The 18,656-nt window shown below is 46.5% G+C and overlaps 1 protein-coding gene across 13 annotated transcripts in view; it reads left to right on the forward strand.

Annotated features, from left to right (window-relative positions):
* LOC142495426 (5-hydroxytryptamine receptor 4-like) overlaps positions 1-18,656 on the forward strand; it is a 217,741-nt gene that overhangs the window by 149,003 nt on the left and 50,082 nt on the right. For 6 of the 13 annotated variants that reach the window (XM_075600919.1, XM_075600924.1, XM_075600915.1 and 3 more), the window contains one exon: positions 2,756-2,906. In XM_075600919.1, the coding sequence (XP_075457034.1) occupies positions 2,756-2,816 (61 nt within the window). In that variant the 3' untranslated portion in view covers positions 2,817-2,906. Of the gene's footprint in view, positions 1-2,755; positions 2,907-4,093; positions 4,378-14,679; positions 14,869-18,656 lie in introns of those variants that run through there. The other 7 variants (XR_012801735.1, XM_075600916.1, XM_075600921.1 and 4 more) reach the window with 7 other exon arrangements.

Raw genomic sequence — 18,656 nt, forward strand, 5'->3', positions numbered from 1 at the left:
TTAAGATTCAATGTGTTGTCTGCCAAATAAATAAGAAACTCTTTTAGATCCTCCTCTCCACCACTCCAGGTCAAAAGCAGGTCATCAATATAGCGCTTGTAGAACGCTATATGATGCCTGTGAGGATTGGAATCTCCAAACACGTGGGATGCCTCCCACCAATCCATAAACAGGTTGGCATAGGAGGGGGCAAACGAAGTCCCCATAGCTGTCCCACGTGTTTGGAGATAAAACTGACGATCAAAGAGAAAATAATTGTGGGTGAGTGAAAATCTAATGCTATCCAGTAAAAAAGCAGTGTGTGCAGGAGAAAGAGGGGAGTGTTCAGTGAGAAAGAATTCCACAGCTGTGAGCCCGTGGTCATGGTGGATGATATTGTAAAGAGAAGCTACATCTAGTGTAACCCAGATGTAGTGTGGGTGCCATGTGAATGGTGCTAAAAGTGATAAAACATGCTTGGTGTCTAAAATATGAGAAGGTAAAGTGTGTACAAGTGGTTGTAAAAAGTGATCTATATATTGTGAAAGGTGCTCCCCCAGAGAACCAATACTAGAAATGATCGGTCTCCCGGGTGGTGAATGAAGTGTTTTGTGAATTTTGGGGAGGTGATGAAAAATGGGTGTGATGGGATCTGGAGTGGTGAGGAAGTCTCGCTCAGAGGGAGTGAGAATCTGTAGAATCTCACCTTCATCCATAAGTTCAGCAAATTCTTTAAGGAATTGAGGGGTCGGATCCCTGGCAAGAACTGCGTACGCCTCATTGTCTCCAAGCTGCCGTTGAGCCTCTGACACATAGTAGTCTCTATCAAGGACCACCGTAGCGCCCCCTTTGTCGGCTTTCCTAATACAAATGAGATCATTATCAACAAGTGATTTTATAGCTGCCCTCTGGTCAACTGTAAGATTATCAACATGTGATCCACAAACATTGGATCTTATGGGCCCTACTCCCTTGGCAAGAAGTGATAGATCCCTTTCAACACCTTTTTGAAAGATGTCAATGTATTGCCCCTTCATATGGGAGGGGTAAAAAGTAGACTTCTTTTTGAAACCCGAATTAATACTCCCCAAAAAGGAATTTGGGTCATCTACTATGTTATTTTCAGTAAGGAGATCTAACAAGTCTTGCTGGTGACAAAGATCTTGAAAGCCTAGGGGAGCAGAAGAAACAGGGTTAGCATCAAATATTGGCAACATTTTATCATTAGTCCCAATCTTGGTGGAAAAGAACCGTTTGAGCGTTAATTTACGAGTACATTTTAAAACATCTACCATGGTAGAGAAGAGGTTAAATTGTGTACTTGGTGCAAAGGATAGTCCAAGATGCAAAATGGACAGCTCAGACTGTGTGAGTTCATAATTAGAAATGTTTATCACGTTACTGTTCGTAATGTTTAGGTCTTTAATCTCTCTGACGGCTTCCCACTGTACGTTTTTCCTTCTGCCTCTTCGTGTCTTTCCCCGTTTTTGGAGACTTCTGGCTGACCGCTCTGCTTGCATGAGTTATCTCGCTGGATGCGGCATTGTCCTCTCCAGATGATGGACAGAAATCACTCTCAAAAAAGGATAAACTTTTTTTTTTTTGCTTTGCTACCACTTATATCACTCCGGTCACCCTAGGGTTGCTCACAGCTTCCTCATGCCCAGCTAACATGACTCATTGACACCGTGGGGTGCACTGCTGTACAGCTGAAGCGCAGGACAGTTTTCTCTTGGTGAGTGATTGAATACCTGAAATAATAGGATGACCCGGTGGTTCGTGAAGACACTTGTGTATTTTAGGAATAAAATAAAATAATGGTAAACGTGAATGTGATATATTAATAAAGTCATATTCGTCCAAATTGAGCGGGCTTCAAAGTAAAAAAAATTGTTTACTCTAGCGCCAAGCTTGAGTGAGTGTGCATGCACGCACCACGTGAGCAGGGACTTGCACATATACATTTATGTAATGAAAAGCGGCAAGCACTGCGCGCTCAACACGCTCAGCACCAGTGGTGACGCAGCCTTAGGCTGTGCACTTTTGAATAAATGTAGATGCTTTTTGCATGTACAGGATGTGAATACTCTGGACCCGTCCATTGTTTCTATATGAATTACAGTAAAACAAGGCTGCTGTTTATGGTCAGGTGGCACCTTCATTTAATGTTGCACTGTTTGGTGTGAAAGAATATATCTGTACGTTTGCACAACAAAAATAGTTTACAGGACTCTAAACTGAAAGTGTTTGGATTCTTATTGTTTATTTTAGGCATTTTCAGAATTTATATACTGTCACTTCACTGATTCAATTTTTATTGTGCAAGAGATTGTATGAGATCAGATTTCTGAAAGAAAGAGCAACAGCTCCCTACCGACCTGTATTTCCCGCGCGCCCTTATCTCCTTATCTTCAAATCTCATCTAGAAAATCACCTCAAAGCGCTGCACTGAGAACAAGTTAAGCATTATATATAAGTATAATAAAATAGGTCCATGGACCTTTGGATCATTTTGTACACACCTCTTGGTATAATCATCTAGGAATGACAATTTAATAAATGCATTTAAGACCATTGTAATGGCTAATGCTGTTGTGTGATTGACTCCTGAACCTGATGAAGGGTCATTGACCCAAAATGTTGTGCTGTTCTTATGTCTGACATTGGGATAGCGTTCTATTCCCCCTTCTGTGAGGGAATGGGCTCTGGAATGAAATGGACTCTGATGAAAAAGATTTGCATTTGGTAGCTAAATGCGCTTGTTTTTTTTTTTTAGTGTGACTAGTAATCAGATGATCCATTTGCAGAACAAAAAAGGAAGAAGAGATACAGTATGAAACAAACACAGAAGAGACCAGACTTTGAATGTGAGCATATGTTAATAGTATTACGTTCTTTAAGAAATGTATTCACAATTGTTTTTATATGAGCACTGTGAGAGTCACAGAGATTAAAATTTTTATATATATATATATAGTGGGCTTATTTATTATGTTACTTAAGTCTGGCTGCATCGTTTCTTTCCTCATATGGATATTTATACCTCGTGTTCTGTACGATTGCTGTGAGACTTGTAACCTGTGTGGGAGTCAAGTTTTGCTATTCCTAATCAGAAGCTTTTCACAGACTTCTCTGATTTTAGTCTTCACAGCAGGATGCCCAGATGCTATAGCATCTCGCACAGTTCAAATCTTGCCATAGCTGCTGAAAATTGCAGTTTATAAAATATAATGTCAAAACAAAATGTGTTTTCATTAAAGAAAATTGTGTTGCAAACGGGAGCTGGTAGCATACACTAAACTATTATGGTATTTCATTTCCGTGTATATGCCTCCGTTGGCAGCCGCCTTTATCCTCCTGCGGCTGCCACCGCGGGATTTTTAAAAACCCGGCGGCGCGGCTTTTTTTCCTCAGGTTTCCTGCGCCGCGGGCGCTTTCAATGATAAGCGCCATTAGCGCTTATCTGATGATGCGGCCGTCGCGCGGGAAACTCCGATACAAATGGAGAAACTCCGTGTAAGTAGCCGGGTAAGTAGGAGAATGAAGGCGGCTGCGACAGTATATGTGTGTTTATGATTTTAAAGAGGCAATCCAAGTTTTTTATTTCTTCTTCAATTTTTAATGCAGGATGGAAGCAGGGGGTCTCCATGGCTGAACCCCATTAGTTTCAGCTCCAGGTACCCCTTGTTTCCAGAGATACTTACCTCCAAAGGGGGTGCCGGTAACGTGGGCCAATAAAAAGCTGCACCAGATGACGTCACGGCTTCCTCTTGTCATGCAGGGCCAGGGAGCTTTGAAGAGCAGCCATAATGTGAACTCCTAAGTGGCTACTGGCACCTACTGCCACCTACTGCAGAGGTAAGTATCTCAAGAAGCAGGGGGTCTGCAAAGCTCAAATTTATTGAGGTTCAGCTCTTGAGACCCCCTGCTTCAACCCTGTATTTAAAAAAAAAAAAAATGAAAAAAACGACTTGGATTGCCTCTTTAAAAGTAAAGCAAAGATAGAAAGAAAAAAATTGACAAGCACAACTATAAATCAATAAATGAATATTTTAAATAAATAATAGCAAACAATGCTCACTTACATACAGTATTTAACTCTAAATCACTTCAGGAGGCATGGTATGTCAGTGGTAATACCTGGCTGACACCGAATGCGAAAGTGAGTGTGGAGAAGCAGGTCGGAAGCAGCCTGCACGTGGACGTCAAGGGTCCCCTGTGAGTCGACTCTCAGAACAGGACCTGGGGCAACATGAATAGCATCTTCTTTATATCTACCTCCATATCGTGCCTCTAAGTGATTGAGTGTTACATCCTACAATATCTGTAAGTGAGCATTGTTTGCTACTATTTTTCAAAATATAAATGTGTTGATCCGTGGATGTGCCTAGCTATATTTTCTCTATCTATACAAGGATCCCCCTTGGGGGATACAGACAAGCCAATAAATCCTAGCTCTTATGGACTGAGCACACCCCCAATCTCGTAGTGCTTACAATCCTTTTCTTGGTGCCAGAGGCACAGGGAGATAAAGTGACTTGCCCAAGACCACAAGGAGCTGGCACTGGGATTTAAACCAGGCTTCCCTGAACACAATATATACTATATAGTTAAACATAAGCATTTACAGTACATATAGTGTGTGTGTATGTATATATATATATATATATATATATATATATATATATATATATATAGATAGATAGATAGATAGATAGATATATATATATATATATATATATAATCTGTAAATATTAATGTATGCTCATTTGCATGTCTTAGGTCTGCAACCCTGTCTTTCCCCATTATCACCCAGCATACAGCACTTCCACTGCAGCAAGGGATTCTGGGAAATGACATGCAAATGAGCACTCAGTGCCACCTTTTGTCTCAAGCTCGTATTACACAAGCAAATCCTCAAGCCAATGCATGCTGTTTTAAACACAGCTTTTAGACAGAGGCTGGGATGAGATGCAAAGCCATTAAACCCACTCACAGACATGTTTCAATCTTGATGGGTATCATCAGTGTGAGGTTGGTTGTAATGGCTAAGCTGGTTTGAAACTTTATATATATATATATATATATATATATATATATATATATATATATATATATATATATATATGATACGAACCAATCCAAAGACCAGTAAAGAGACAGCACACCGCACGGGGTTAATCCAAAAATCTATATTCACAACATGAAATACACGTAAGCCAACGTTTCGGTCCCACAGAGAGACCTTCCTCAGGGCCGTGCAACCCACAAGTGCAAGTGACCACACATATATACCCTCACCCATAGTGCAATGCAAACAAAGGGAACCAATCACCAACATGCAATTAGACAGAATATGCAACATAGCTGTGCTCCGTGCCCCCTCCCCTATTACCTGATTATCCAAATGACTCATCATGACATGAGAGTAGGCACTTAAACTATTAGGAGAAAGACACCCTTTAGACACTGGTCCCAGGGTCTACTGCCCTTGCGGGGGAAGGTCGCGCACCGCGCATCTGCATTGGGCCAAAACATATTGACTGCCGGAGCGCCAGCAAGGAGAGTACGCCGTGCATCACAGCTGTGAGCAGACGCCTCATTGACTCTCCCTGGCCACCAGGGACGCCGGCAGCGCAAAACGCACATGCGCAGTCTGAAAAACCGCCTCGGTGCACAGTTACCCACACACTGACAGTAATAATGGGCTAAACAGAATAGTAATAAACAGAGCGTTAAGGTGAACCACAGGGGGACAGGTAGAGGTATAGAGCACAAGGAGCGCATAGCATCACCATAGTATATAAGGTCAAAGGAAGTGCAAAAGTGCAGAGGGAGTGATGCAACAGAGTATGAGTGACAAACATAAAAAAGGCATAATGCAAAATCAAGTGAAAGCAGGGAGACTGCTACAAAAAGCAGCTAAGTGAAAGTTCCTCATTTAGGCCACCAGGTGTCATAGTTCTTAGTTCATAAATAAGCCTTGCTTCCTGTTTAAGCAAAGTCCTGCCCCTGTCACCCCCACGGGGGGGGACTGGGAACGGCAGAATAGGCATACAACGAAGTGTGGCCAGTGTATGCCTTTTTTCCTTGAAATGTCTAGCCACAGGTAGACACTTCAGGTCTACATCAGAGGCATCACTCAGTAGGGCTTTTCTGATGTTTGAACGGTGCATGACCATGCGTTCTTTCAGCATCCTTACAGTCTTCCCGATGTACAGCAATCCACAAGGACACTTAATAAGGTACACCACGAATTTAGACTCACAGTTCAGTGGTTGTTTGATTTTAATCGGTGCGCCAGTATGCGGGTGATTGTAGCTAGGGCCCAGCTGCATATAGTTGCAGTTGGTACAGCCATGACAGCGGTACGAACCAGGTTTTTTGGCTAACCAAGTGGTGGGTGTGGCATATTTGTCTATTGGGTCAGATATATATATATAATCAAAAAATAAATAGATGATACCGTTCTGTGGCTAACGAAATGCTTTTATTTGTGCGAGCTTTCGAGATACACTGATCTCTTCTTCCGGCGATGTTACAATGAATGAAGCAAGCAAAAGCTATACTATAAACAGTGTCTATTGGAATGTTATCTGTGCTGGTCCTTCCCCCGGTGTGGATGTGTTTTATGGCTGGAGGTGTCAAAAGGTTCCTGAAAGCAAGCGATGAAAGAGTGTGTATGTGTATCAGTGTGAATGGAGAGCCCACAGTCTATACAGTGCTTTACAAAAGGAGTGTGTGGAGTGGGAGCGGATATAAATGGTGTGGGTGGGTGTGGAAATGTGAGAGTTAGTAGCATAACTAAAAGTGTGTGTGGATACTATGTGGTCCCTATTGGTGTATAGGGATGGAAAAACAAGGAGTATGTGTTTATTTATTTATTTTTTGATTATTGAAGCTCGGCTAACACGGTACTGGTACCTCTACATGAATATATATATATATATATATATATATATATATATATATATATATATATATATATATATATATATATATATATATATATATAAATTGTAGCCATGTGTAAGATTGGTGTACATATCTCTTTCATGCTGGCAGTAATCCTGGTAAGTATGCAGGGTTGCCAGTAACAATCATGGAGGTTTGCCCTCACACCCTGGTGAGGTGTCATATGTAGCAAAGGAAGTGACAACATGCTTTGTGTCCACTATTAGTGACACAGGGGTGAGTCATTTCTAGAGCCTATATAAGACACCGCACTGCCTAAAGTTAGTGTGTTCAGTCTGTTGGTGTTCTGAGAGTCATGTGGAGGTCTGCAACAGTGTTGCAGTGACTGATGCAATAGCTGTGAGTCTGTGCAGCTCAAGAGAGACAAGCTGGTGAATCTCCCTTAGGGGAGAGGTGGAAAGCAACTCCATTAGGAGAAGGAGGAACCTTCCAGATGGAGTGCAGCAAAGAAATGAGCGGCTAGAACGACCGCTATGAGGGGCAGTCTGCCTGAACGTGTAATAAAGATGCCCGTGTTCAACAAACCCTTGCTGTGTGGGAGTGAAGTTCTTGGACAGAAGGAGGCACCACAGAGGAGGTCCTCATCAGACCCATCCCCCTGCAGACCAGTACTACAAAGAGTGAGATGGACATTGGGGTATACCCCTATTCACTGCCAGGAGGCTTCCTGGTAGTCAAAGCTGGGCACGTTGCGGAGGTGGGAGCAGAGACAGCCACGCTGACAGCTGAAGCTGCCCCTTCCGTTAAGGAAGAACCAGTAGATCCCGGAGAATGGGGATCGCTCCTGATCATATCAACGGAGCATAAAGAGAAAAGGGCCAGCAACCGCGGTGAGAACCTGGAACCTCACCGTCGGTCCCCTACAGCAGTACCAGTCCCCGAGTTGGAGTCTGCATCTTCGGATGAGGAGCAAGCGAGCCCGACATCGGTGGTGATGCGCCTACCGGTGGACCACTACAGCGGTGCTGTGAAAGAAGCAGGCCTTACCTGTGTAGCAGACGGCGGGGAAGAACCCATACCGAGCCGACAGAGCGGTGAGACACATCCTTACCCTCCACATGCGCCGGTGGTGGCGACGGCGAAAGAAGGCCTAGCCCAGGCCCGAGCGGAGAGCAGAACCTTCACTTCTGGCGGTGGATGTCGTTGTGGAGGAAGAGGTTCCGGTGGGGAGCCCAACCCAAGATTGCGGCGGTGAGTCCCGCGAAATTGATGACGTCATATCCGGCGGACACAGCGGAGCCGGATGGAAGATGACCGCGTCCTCGCGACCGCCGAACTGTACCAGGTCACCTGGTTTGTCCGGGAAGAGCTGGCAGGCCATGCGGAAGCCTGGGAATCATGAGACGGGAGAGCCGGAACGCCAGACCAATGGTACCGGTCAAGGTAACGAGAAGTTGCGGATCGTAGCCCTGCCTCGGTCGATAGCGTTTCCCTATGCCCAACCCCCCAGCCATAGTTAAAACCTCCGCCCCTGTCACCTACTCATCCGGGTCCCAGTCGAGCCAAGGGTTGTCTGGGGAGTCACGGGACACATCTGCTGAACGGACTGGGGAAAACCTGGACTGGGGTGATTGTTTTACCTTCGGTGATGGATCGGGGCAGGAAATGTCTATGCAAAGAATGTCATCCAGCACTAATGATAACAATAGTGCTGTTAGTGTAAGGTGTAAGCCTAAGAGCCTTGGGTCCAATTCTAGGTCCACAGGGACATCAGGAGTTTCGTCTGAGGATTTGGGTAATGTCGCTCATACTGTGCCTACTGCCCGGGGAGACCCCTATGTACCTCCAGTATCGGCAAGAGTTGCCAGGAATCGACAAAAGTTATTACTTTATTTTCACCATCCATGGGAGGGAGAAATTGAGTTCGAAATGGGTTCCACTGATGATGATAGGGGATATAGTTCTGATGGTGAGGAAGGATCAGACAAGGAAATTTGGGATACTGATAGCTCCCTAGAGGATTGAGATCCTGAAGTGTCAGACGAGAAGTGGTGTAATCAAGATAAGATAGCCTACATCTCCAGGAGATGCCTTAAGGAAGTATATGGACATGATCCTTTCAGTCCCCTAGCATCCAGGCAGGACTTATGGGCTGATTGTGGGTGTCCAGTATGTCACCAAGAGTGTTATAGTACTTCTGCTGTAAACCCAGTGTACCATACTGTGTGCAGGCCACCTTAAGAGGGTATGGTAGTACCAGTAATGGATACTCAAGCAGGGAGTAATCCTGGTTGTTACACCATCTAAGTTAGGATGTATCTGTTATTATGTTTATGATGAAAAGATATGTAATGTATTGTATTGTTGTGTTTTGCAGTGCTACCTGAAAGAAGGTTCCGCAAATTAGATCCCAGCTGGGCTGTTGGGTACCACCAGGGGGAGAATGTAGCCCTGTGTAAGATTGGTGTACATATCTCTTTCATGCTGGCAGTAATCCTGGTAAGTATGCAGGGTTGCCAGTAACAATCATAGAGGTTTGCCCTCACACCCTGGTGAGGTGTCATATGTAGCAAAGGAAGTGACAACATGCTTTGTGTCCACTATTAGTGACACAGGGGTGAGTCATTTGTAGAGCCTATATAAGACACTGCACTGCCTAAAGTTAGTGTGTTCAGTCTGTTGGTGTTCTGACTCTGTTCAGGAGAGTCATGTGGAGGTCTGCAACAGTGTTGCAGTGGCTGATGCAATAGCTGTGAGTCTTTGCAGCTCAAGAGAGACAAGCTGGTGAATCTCCCTTAGGGGAGAGGTGGAAAGCAACTCCATTAGGAGAAGGAGGAACCTTCCAGATGGAGTGCAGCAAAGAAATGAGCAGCTAGAACGAGCGCTGTGAGGGGCAGTCTGCCTGACCATGTAATAAAGATGCCCGTGTTCAACAAACCCTTGCTGTGTGGGAGTGAAGTTCTTGCACAGAAGGAGGCACCACAGAGGAGGTCCTCATCAGACTCATCTCCCTGCGGACGCAGAGATCCTGATGAGGTGGAGGCGCTGCACTGGATGTAGGTAGGACTCAAGCACACTACCTCAGCTGTCTGTCTTGCTGATATCCCCACCAACATCATGCGCGAGACTCAGGAGTCCCAGGTGCCAACAGGTGCACCACCAGACACATCCATGTAATGGGGACCGGTTAGACCACAGGGGCCAATGTGAGATTGGGTGGGTCAGGAGGGTCCAAAAACACAGTTACATATATATATATATATATATATATATATATATATATATATATATATATATATATATATATATAAGCCTATAGGGAACCATGTTAAAAATGGTTTTTGAAGCAAAAAGTGGCACTGTGTCCTCATTTGCATGTAATTTCCCAGAATCCCTTGCTGCAGTGGAAGTGCTGTGTGCTGGGTGATAATAGTGAAAGGCGGGGTTGCAGACCTGCCTAAGACATGCAGATGAGCATACAGTTGTATTTACATTTATTTATATATACTGTATATATAAAAATATTACTTGTGAGCACATTCACGTCTTAGACAGGTCTGCAACCCTGCTTTTCGCCATTATCATCTAGCATACAGTGCTTCCACGGCAACAGGGGATTCTGGGAAATGACATGAAAAGGAGCATGCCACCTTTTGTCTCAAAACCATTATTACATGGAACCCTTAAGCCAATGCTCGCTGTTTTAAACACAGCTTTTAAACATATCCTTGTCGCTCTCATCAGTGTGAGGTTGGTTGTACTGGCATTGCCAGTTCAGACATGAGTAGGTCTTCACCACACATTATTTACATTATGGTGGGTGAAAAGGTGACTAAAAACCCTCCACTGTATAGCATATAAAAATATTACTTGTGCGCACATTCACATGTCTTAGACATATACTGTATATACATATATACTGTATATAGTATGTAGCCCTGTTTCCCCCAGAACACAGGAAGCTACCAGTGCTGCTATTATACCTGTTGGCTCCAGGAACTTGAGCCTCTGCCACAAAGAGCCTGTGGTGTGTACTTACTCTGGTGCAGCGCCTCCACCTGTGAGGGATCCCAGTAAGTGTATGTTCACAACTGCCCCACGCCTCACAGGGCCTTTCTCCCCAAAAGTGATTCCCAACACTGTGTCCCACACCGTGTCCACAATAATGCGTAGTCCCTTTGTCACTTAACCCACAGTGTCCCCAAAGAACCCACCCTTATAGGCGTGATCAGTGCCTGTGTTTGTACCGGTTTTGTTGGGGCACTTTGCTGACTATACCTGCCGGGCACGCCAGCACCCGGTCCGCTGAAACTTCAAAAAGGATAAGACGATTCACACTCCTCCACGACATCGTCAGGTGGGTCCCACCCGCCGAATGTCTCTCTCTCTCTCTTAAGTGAGACCTGGTCCCAGACCTCACTGCAGGGATTGCAGCGTCCGCTGTGTCCCTAACTATACTCAAATGCTAAGGGGATCCATTCCCTATTCTAGGGCATGTCCCTGTAGCAGCCACAAACTATCACAATGACCCGGGTCCTATCTGGGGCCCAGGGAGGGGTGCGGGGCCTTTGTTTGCTGGCCTAGTGCAGAAGCCTTCTGTTCTCTATCACTGCCTGTCACACACTGCCTGTATGCTCTCTTTGACTCATATCCTTATCCTGTTTCCAGGGATCTCTCCAGCCCTATTGGCTCCCTGGCGTCAGGTGGGGTGCTCCTAAGGCTCATGGGACTTGTAGTCCCTTCCAAGACTCTTCCCTGATTGGCCAGCCTTTGTGCGTTTGTCACTGCGCATGCGCGAACTCACTGAGGGCCTCCACAGCTCCTAACTCACTGCGCATGCGTAAGCCCACTAAAATGGTAGCGCCCTGCACAACGATGCTCCGGGAGCCCTTTGCGACTCACTCGTCGCCCTGACACCTCACCGTCACCCGCCATTCACCCAGCGCGCCACCGAGACCTCTTGAGAACCGCGTACATGCTCCACGCTTCCGCAATCGGCCGCAACTCTCGACTACCGCGGAGGTGAGTGCAGGGAGGAGGGTTCACTGTAGCCCAAAGGGCCCGGGGCTACACTGGCGACACACTTTATTCGAGCTCGGCTAGTCCCGCGAATTCGGGTATACTCGGGTGTACATTATTCAGGTTTCTGATCGTTTTCTGCCAGAGTGCATTGCGTTCTTTTCCGGCAGGGATTTAAGCTTTTTATTCCGGCTTGCTGAAATACTGCAATCCCGTGAAAATACACATGGTGGCGCTTGCGAGCTGTTCTCTGTGAAGCCGTCCCCTATAATGAATTGTAATGCAGTATATATACTGTATATGTATATATACTGTATAACAACAACCCCTATAAGCCCTAACATACAGTACTGTACACATATAATACAGTACTGTATATGCACATACATAAATGATACTACTGTATGGGCGGCGGGGGCGAGATGTGTTTGCAGCAGAGAGAGATCCGCTGCTCTCTCTCTGCGCAAACATCGGCACAATAAAAATTATTTTAAATACATTTTTATTGATAGTGTACATGTGCAGGGGGTCTCCGGAGCTGAATCGCGTTGGTTTCAGGTCTGGGGACCCCCAGCCCCCCGAGATACAGCCCCCTTTAGGGGGTGCCGGTATCCCTCTGCTTGGTTTAAAGGGCCCGATCACGTGATCGCGGCCTGTAAACCAAACAGAGCAGAGGGATACCGGCACCCCCTAAAGGGGCCTGTATCTCGGGGGGCAGGGGTTCGCCAGACCTGAAACCTGTGCGCTTCTGCTCTGGAGACCCTCTGCACATGTACAGTATCAATAAAACACATACAATATACAGTATAAATAAACACTCGTTCTTTACCTTAGCGGCTATGCGCTATGGTAAAGAAGCATCATTTCTGTATTTTAATAATATTGTACAGTGAGCAGGGGGTTCCCTGAGCCAGAAATTAATGCTCAGTGACCCCCCCTGCTCCTGCTCAATATTATTAAAAATACAGAAATGCTGCGTCATTACCATAGCGGATAGCCGCTAAGGCAATGAAGGGGTTAACCCACCGTGCCCGCTTTATTGTGTGTAGTGGGGATGGGTGAGGGGGGGTATTTGGCCCTTGGTGTGAGTTTAGGACTTGCGGGGGGGGGGGGTTTGCGGTGCACTTAACCCCTTCACGACCGTAGCAGTTAATACCGCTACGGTCATGAAGGGGTTAAGCCCTCCCGCTACCCCCCCCCCCCCGCAAGCCCTAACCAACCATCGTTGGGGCTAATACCCCATTCACCCACCCTCCCGCTACCCAAAATAAAAAAATACACACACACAGCACAGCAGCCGCCAAAAAATAAATAAATAAATCTAAATAAATAAATGACAATAAATACATTTGAAATACATTTTTATTGATAGTGTCGATGTGCAGGGGGTCTCCGGAGCTGAATCGCGTTGGTTTTAGGTCTGGGGACCCCCTGCTCCCCGAGATACAGGCCCCTTTAGGGGGTGCCGGTATCCCTCTGCTTGGTTTAAAGGGCCCGATCATGTGATCGCGGCCTGTAAACCAAGCAGAGCAGAGGGATACCGGCACCCCCTAAAGGGGTCTGTATCTCGGGGGGCAGGGGGTTCCCAGACCTGAAACCTGTGCGCTTCAGCTCCGGAGACCCTCTGCACATCTACACTATCAATAAAAATGTATTTTAAATGTATTTATTTATATTCATTTATTTATTTATTTATTTCGATTTATTTATTAATTGTGCTGCTGCTGCAAGTCCTAAACTCACACCAAGGGCCAAACACCCCCCTCACCCCCAATAAAAAAAATTCACGCACAGCAGCCCCACAATTAATAAATAAATCTAAATAAATAAATACATGAAGAGAAATAAATATATACTGTACTGTAAGAGCCCGCTTTATTGTGTGAAGCGGGGGTGGGTGACGGGGTTTATAAATGTGAGTTTATAAATAAAATAAAGAATATTATTTCTAGAGGCCCTAGAACAGAAGTTCCCACGCCAATTTCACGCTCATTGCTCTTTTTTTACAATGTTGCTGGTCTTGCGGCTTTGCAGTCTGCAAGCAAAAAGCAGTTTGTAGTACTGAGTGTGAGATAAATTATTTATCAGTGTTGATCAAAGAGAGTTTATCAGAAGGATTCCCCTTATATACAGTACAGTACAGTACTCTATTGTCATTCATACAGTACAGTATAGTAAAGGGTAGACAACAAATGGTCTTGCAGTATATTACTACAAATCAGGGGATGCTGCAAGCCCAAGTGGAGAAATGCGTAGGGCCAGCGTTATTGGAGCAGAGAGAGACACGCCGAGATACCAAGCAGAGAGACAATCTCACGGAGCTACGGCAGTGTTTTCCTGCACTGACAGACACCAAATCCCGCGAGAGCCGAGCCGCGTCATACCGCATCATACCACGTGATGCGGAAGTAGCCGCGGACGCGAGGAGGACTGGTAATCGGCGCTTCTATACACGAGTGTGAGAGACTCACTAAACACTCTCTACTGCCCATATTCCACTCAGAGAATAGGAAACTGGTTTTAAGATACCATCCGTGATTGCTGCTGCTGTTGCTGATTCCTGGGGACAAGCATTCAGAAGATCCATAGGCCAAGGAGAAAAGCTGCAGTAGCTGAGTTCGTGAGTCCCATAGAGGATTAAAGGCTTTCAATTATTTTATCTGTGTAAGCGCATCCCTTACCTTAATATAGTCTGATTATAACCAGATATACTGCCCTATGATTTCTTTTTGTGTTTCTTCTCTTCCCTGTCTTATTTGCGCCTAGGTCATTCTTCTACATACATTCAAGGCGGCAATTGTTGAACCGCAGACCTAACTTGGCTGCAGTTTGTACTGTAGGGTTAGTTGAATACCAGGGTATGTACTGTACCTCTTTTATTGATTGTATTGGCTAGTAGGTTGGTGTATATATTATCCCTCCGCTACAACATATTGTTGAGATTTGCGCTGTTTGTTTCTTGTTTATATATGTGTATATATATATCTATAAATATAAAACTGAAATGTTTGTCTGTCAGGATGTTTGTTTGTGGGTTTGTGCTCGCTCTCATTGGCTGTCAATGGCTGTCAAGCTCTCCCATTGCCTGACTGCGGGGCGGGTCTTGGCTCTCATTGGCTCTCGCGGTCTCTGAGTGCAAGGCAGGGTTATGTCATGATATACACACAGAGAGATGGGAGATACATATATGCCCAGAGCATGCACAAGCTGTGGAAACCTGGCATCACTCCAGCATGCCTTGAAGAAGGCGAGAACCTGCCTGCTGCTGCTCCGTTGTGTTTCCGACAACAAGGTAAGTGCAGCAGCCCCCCTCCTCCTCCCCCCAGCAGGCCGGAAACAAAAGTTAACTTTCACAACTAACAATTGCACTTCAAGCACTTTTGGACATTGGGACTGGGCCCCCCTGGTCTCTCTGCCCCTCTTGGTCGCTCTCTGCCCCCCCCAGTCATTTTCTACCCCCCGGTCGCTTTTTGTCCCCTACCCCCAGTTGCTTTCTGCCCCCCGGTCGCTTTCTGCCCCCCCATGTCGCTTTCTGCCCCCCGGTCACTTTCTGCCTCCCCCCCCCCACCTGGTCGCTTTCTGCCCCCCCACCTGGTTGCTTTCTGCCCCCCCACCTGGTTGCTTTCTGCCCCCCCACCTGGTTGCTTTCTGCCCCCCCCCCACCTGGTCATTTTCTGCCCCCCACGGTAACTTTCTTCCCCCCTCCACAGCTAGTTGCTTTCTGCTCCCCCCCCCGGTCACTTTCTGCCCCCCCCCAATCACTTTCTGCCCGTCCCTCCCGGTCGCTTTCTGCCACCCCCACCTTGTTGCTTTCTGCCACCCACCCTGGTCGCTTTCTTCCCCCACCCTGGTCACTTTCTGCCCCCACCCAGGTCACTTTCTGCCCCCATCCTGGTCGCTTTCTGCCCCCATCCTGGTCGCTTTCTACCCCCAACCCAGTCGCTTTCTTCCCTCCAACCCGGTTGCTTTCTGCCCCCACCCTGGTCGCCTTCTGCCCCCCCATGTTGCTTTCTGCCCCCCCATCTCGCTTTCTGCCCCCAAAGTCCTTTCTGCCCCCCCAGTCGCTTTCTGCCCCCCATGTAAATTTCTGCCCCCTCTTCGCTTTCTGCCCCCCTCCCCCCGCCCCCACCTGTCTTTCTCTGCCCTGGACAAAAGAAATAGTATAAGAAGCCATATGGAAATATTTTAAGAAAAGCAAATAAATAATTAAATCAAATTTTGTTGGTTTTCATTTTTCACTATAAAAAGGCGGTACGGTCTCTCTTCCCCCCACCCCGTTTCTCTTCACCTGTCTCTCTTACCCCCCATCTCTCTTACCCCAGTCTCTCTACCCCCATCTCTCTTACCCCCGTCTCTCTTACTCCCCCGTCTCTCATCTACCCCGTCTCTCTTCTGCCCCCCAGCTCTCTTCTTCCCCCTGTCTCTCTTTTACCCCCCGTCTGTCTTCCCCCGTCTCTCTTCCCCCCGTCTCTATTCCCCCTTCACCTCCCCCCGTCTCTCTACCCCGTCTCTCTTCCCCCTCCCCCCCCCCATCCCGAGAGAGAACCTGTTGCTAAAAATGTTGAATACCACCACTGCTCCTGCCTCCCCCCCCCAGTGAGCCGCTGCCACCTAGCTCTGATGGGGGGGGGAATCTCAACCCTAAGTGAGCCTCCACCGGTGAGCTCTGAAGGGGAGGGGAATTGGAGATGTCAAGGGGGTGAGGGGCGAAGCTGTGAATGGGGGGAGGAACAGACCTGTGAGGGGGGGAAATCACAGATGTGAAGGGGGGAGAGCTGTAAAAGGGGGGGAATGGAGCTGTGAACAGGGGGGGGGGGACCGGAGCTGTGAAGGTGGGGCCACATTCATGTGCAGAGGGGCCCGGATTGCTGTGAACGGAGGAGAAACAGAGGGGGGGAGAAAGGGGAAGGGGGGGAGAGAGGGGGGTGGAGAGAGAGGGGGGCGGAGAGAGAGGGGGAAGCGGAGAAAGAGGGGGGAGCGGAGAGAGAGGGGGGAGCGGAGAGAGAGGGGGGAGCGGAGAGAGAGGGGGGGAGCGGAGAGAGGGGGGGCAGAGAGAGAGGGGGGGGCAGAGAGAGAGGGGGGAGCGGAGAGAGGGGGGAGCGGAGAGAGAGGGGGGAGCGGAGAGAGAGGGGGGAGCAGAGAGAGAGGGGGGAGCGGAGATAAGGGGGAGCGCAGAGAGAGGGGGAGCAGGAAAATGAAATCCTGGGCAATGCCAGGTATATCAGCTAGTATATACAGTATATATATATATAAATATATATATATATTATGTGTGGATGAGGGAGATGCACTATGTGTTCTTTCATGGATTGCAAGAAGAACTTTTCCTCCTCCATTCCAGGCAGTTCTCTCTATAAGGTCAAGGGGTTTGTAAATTGTCTTACCTCTCATGTCGTGTACTTGTTGACCTGTGGTAGCGGCCTACATTATGTGGGCCGGACCTCGAGGCCATTGAGTACACGATTTATGAAACATAGGAGGAACATCATCATTGGCGTCACCAACCACTATGTATCCAGACATTTTTCTCTGGTACACAGTAAACAACCTGATGGTCTTAAAATCATGGGGTTGGAAGTCATAGCCCCATCTGTATTGGCTGGTGAGCGCTTCAAACTCCTTTCCAAAAAAGAGAGATATTGGATTTTCAGGTTAAACTGCTTGGTGCCTTTTGGCCTTAATGAAAATCTAGATATTAGCACTATAGTTTAGGGAGGTCTCCGTTTAGTGGTTCTGTATATACCGTTTGTATGTGTGTCAGTGTGCACACTCATTGAAGAAGTTGGCGCAACGGCTGACAAAACACGTAGGTCTACATCATCCATGTCCAACAGCTGATTGTGGGAGGAGTGCTGAGCAAAGTGAGAGGAGTGGAGAGCAATATTCAAGTGTATACCGGCGGAACTAAGTGGAAGGATGCAGTTTTTCTGCATGTGGGGCTGAGTCTGGCACCTAGTGGATACACCAGAGATCACTTAACCTGGTGTGAAACCTTCCAGACAGAAGAATTACAGCTACTGAGTGCGGGGGGTTTATAGGAAATACAACAGCGTCTCCAGTGTTACCCGGATCAGCATCACGTGGACATCTCCAGCGTGGCATCATTGGTGTAGCTGACGGAGGGACGCAGAGACCCCTTGGGGTCATCGTGGATGCACTACCTGGTGAGACCGTTCCTTTACCCCTTGCTGCTCAATTTGCTGACATTTAATATTCCATCTTACAGAAGACACCCATCTACCTGTTATTACCACCTGAATATCCACAGTGATTCACTTTGCGGCTATCCTCTGCTCCCCATTTGTTGCTATAGTCACTGTCTACCTTATCAAGTAATATTTCATCTACAGCAACTACCACTTCCTCACAATAGATCAATTGGACATAAAAAAAATTTGGGGTTTACATTAATATATATATTATATATACCTTGCACTAGTGTGTTTATTTTTATCTGTCTGTCCAGCAATCCAGCCTCTCTTGCTTAATAAATTATCCAGTTTTTTAATACAGTAGCTACACAGGATTGTGCTATTTTTTCTTCTTTTTCATATTAACTAGGATAGGTATATCCTCATTAGGGCTGCATCCTGTTAGCTCATTTCTCCATGGTCAGTACCTGAGAATTGTTTATATTATTCACTTAAAATCACTTATATATACTAATACTCATGTGCTAGTCCTAGCGCTGATTTTTCCTTGTTATATATATATCTTAATATATAAAATCGAAAGGTTAGTGC

Source organism: Ascaphus truei, chromosome 5, assembly GCF_040206685.1.
Source record: "Ascaphus truei isolate aAscTru1 chromosome 5, aAscTru1.hap1, whole genome shotgun sequence".
In the NCBI taxonomy this organism is placed as follows: Eukaryota; Metazoa; Chordata; class Amphibia; order Anura; family Ascaphidae; genus Ascaphus; species Ascaphus truei.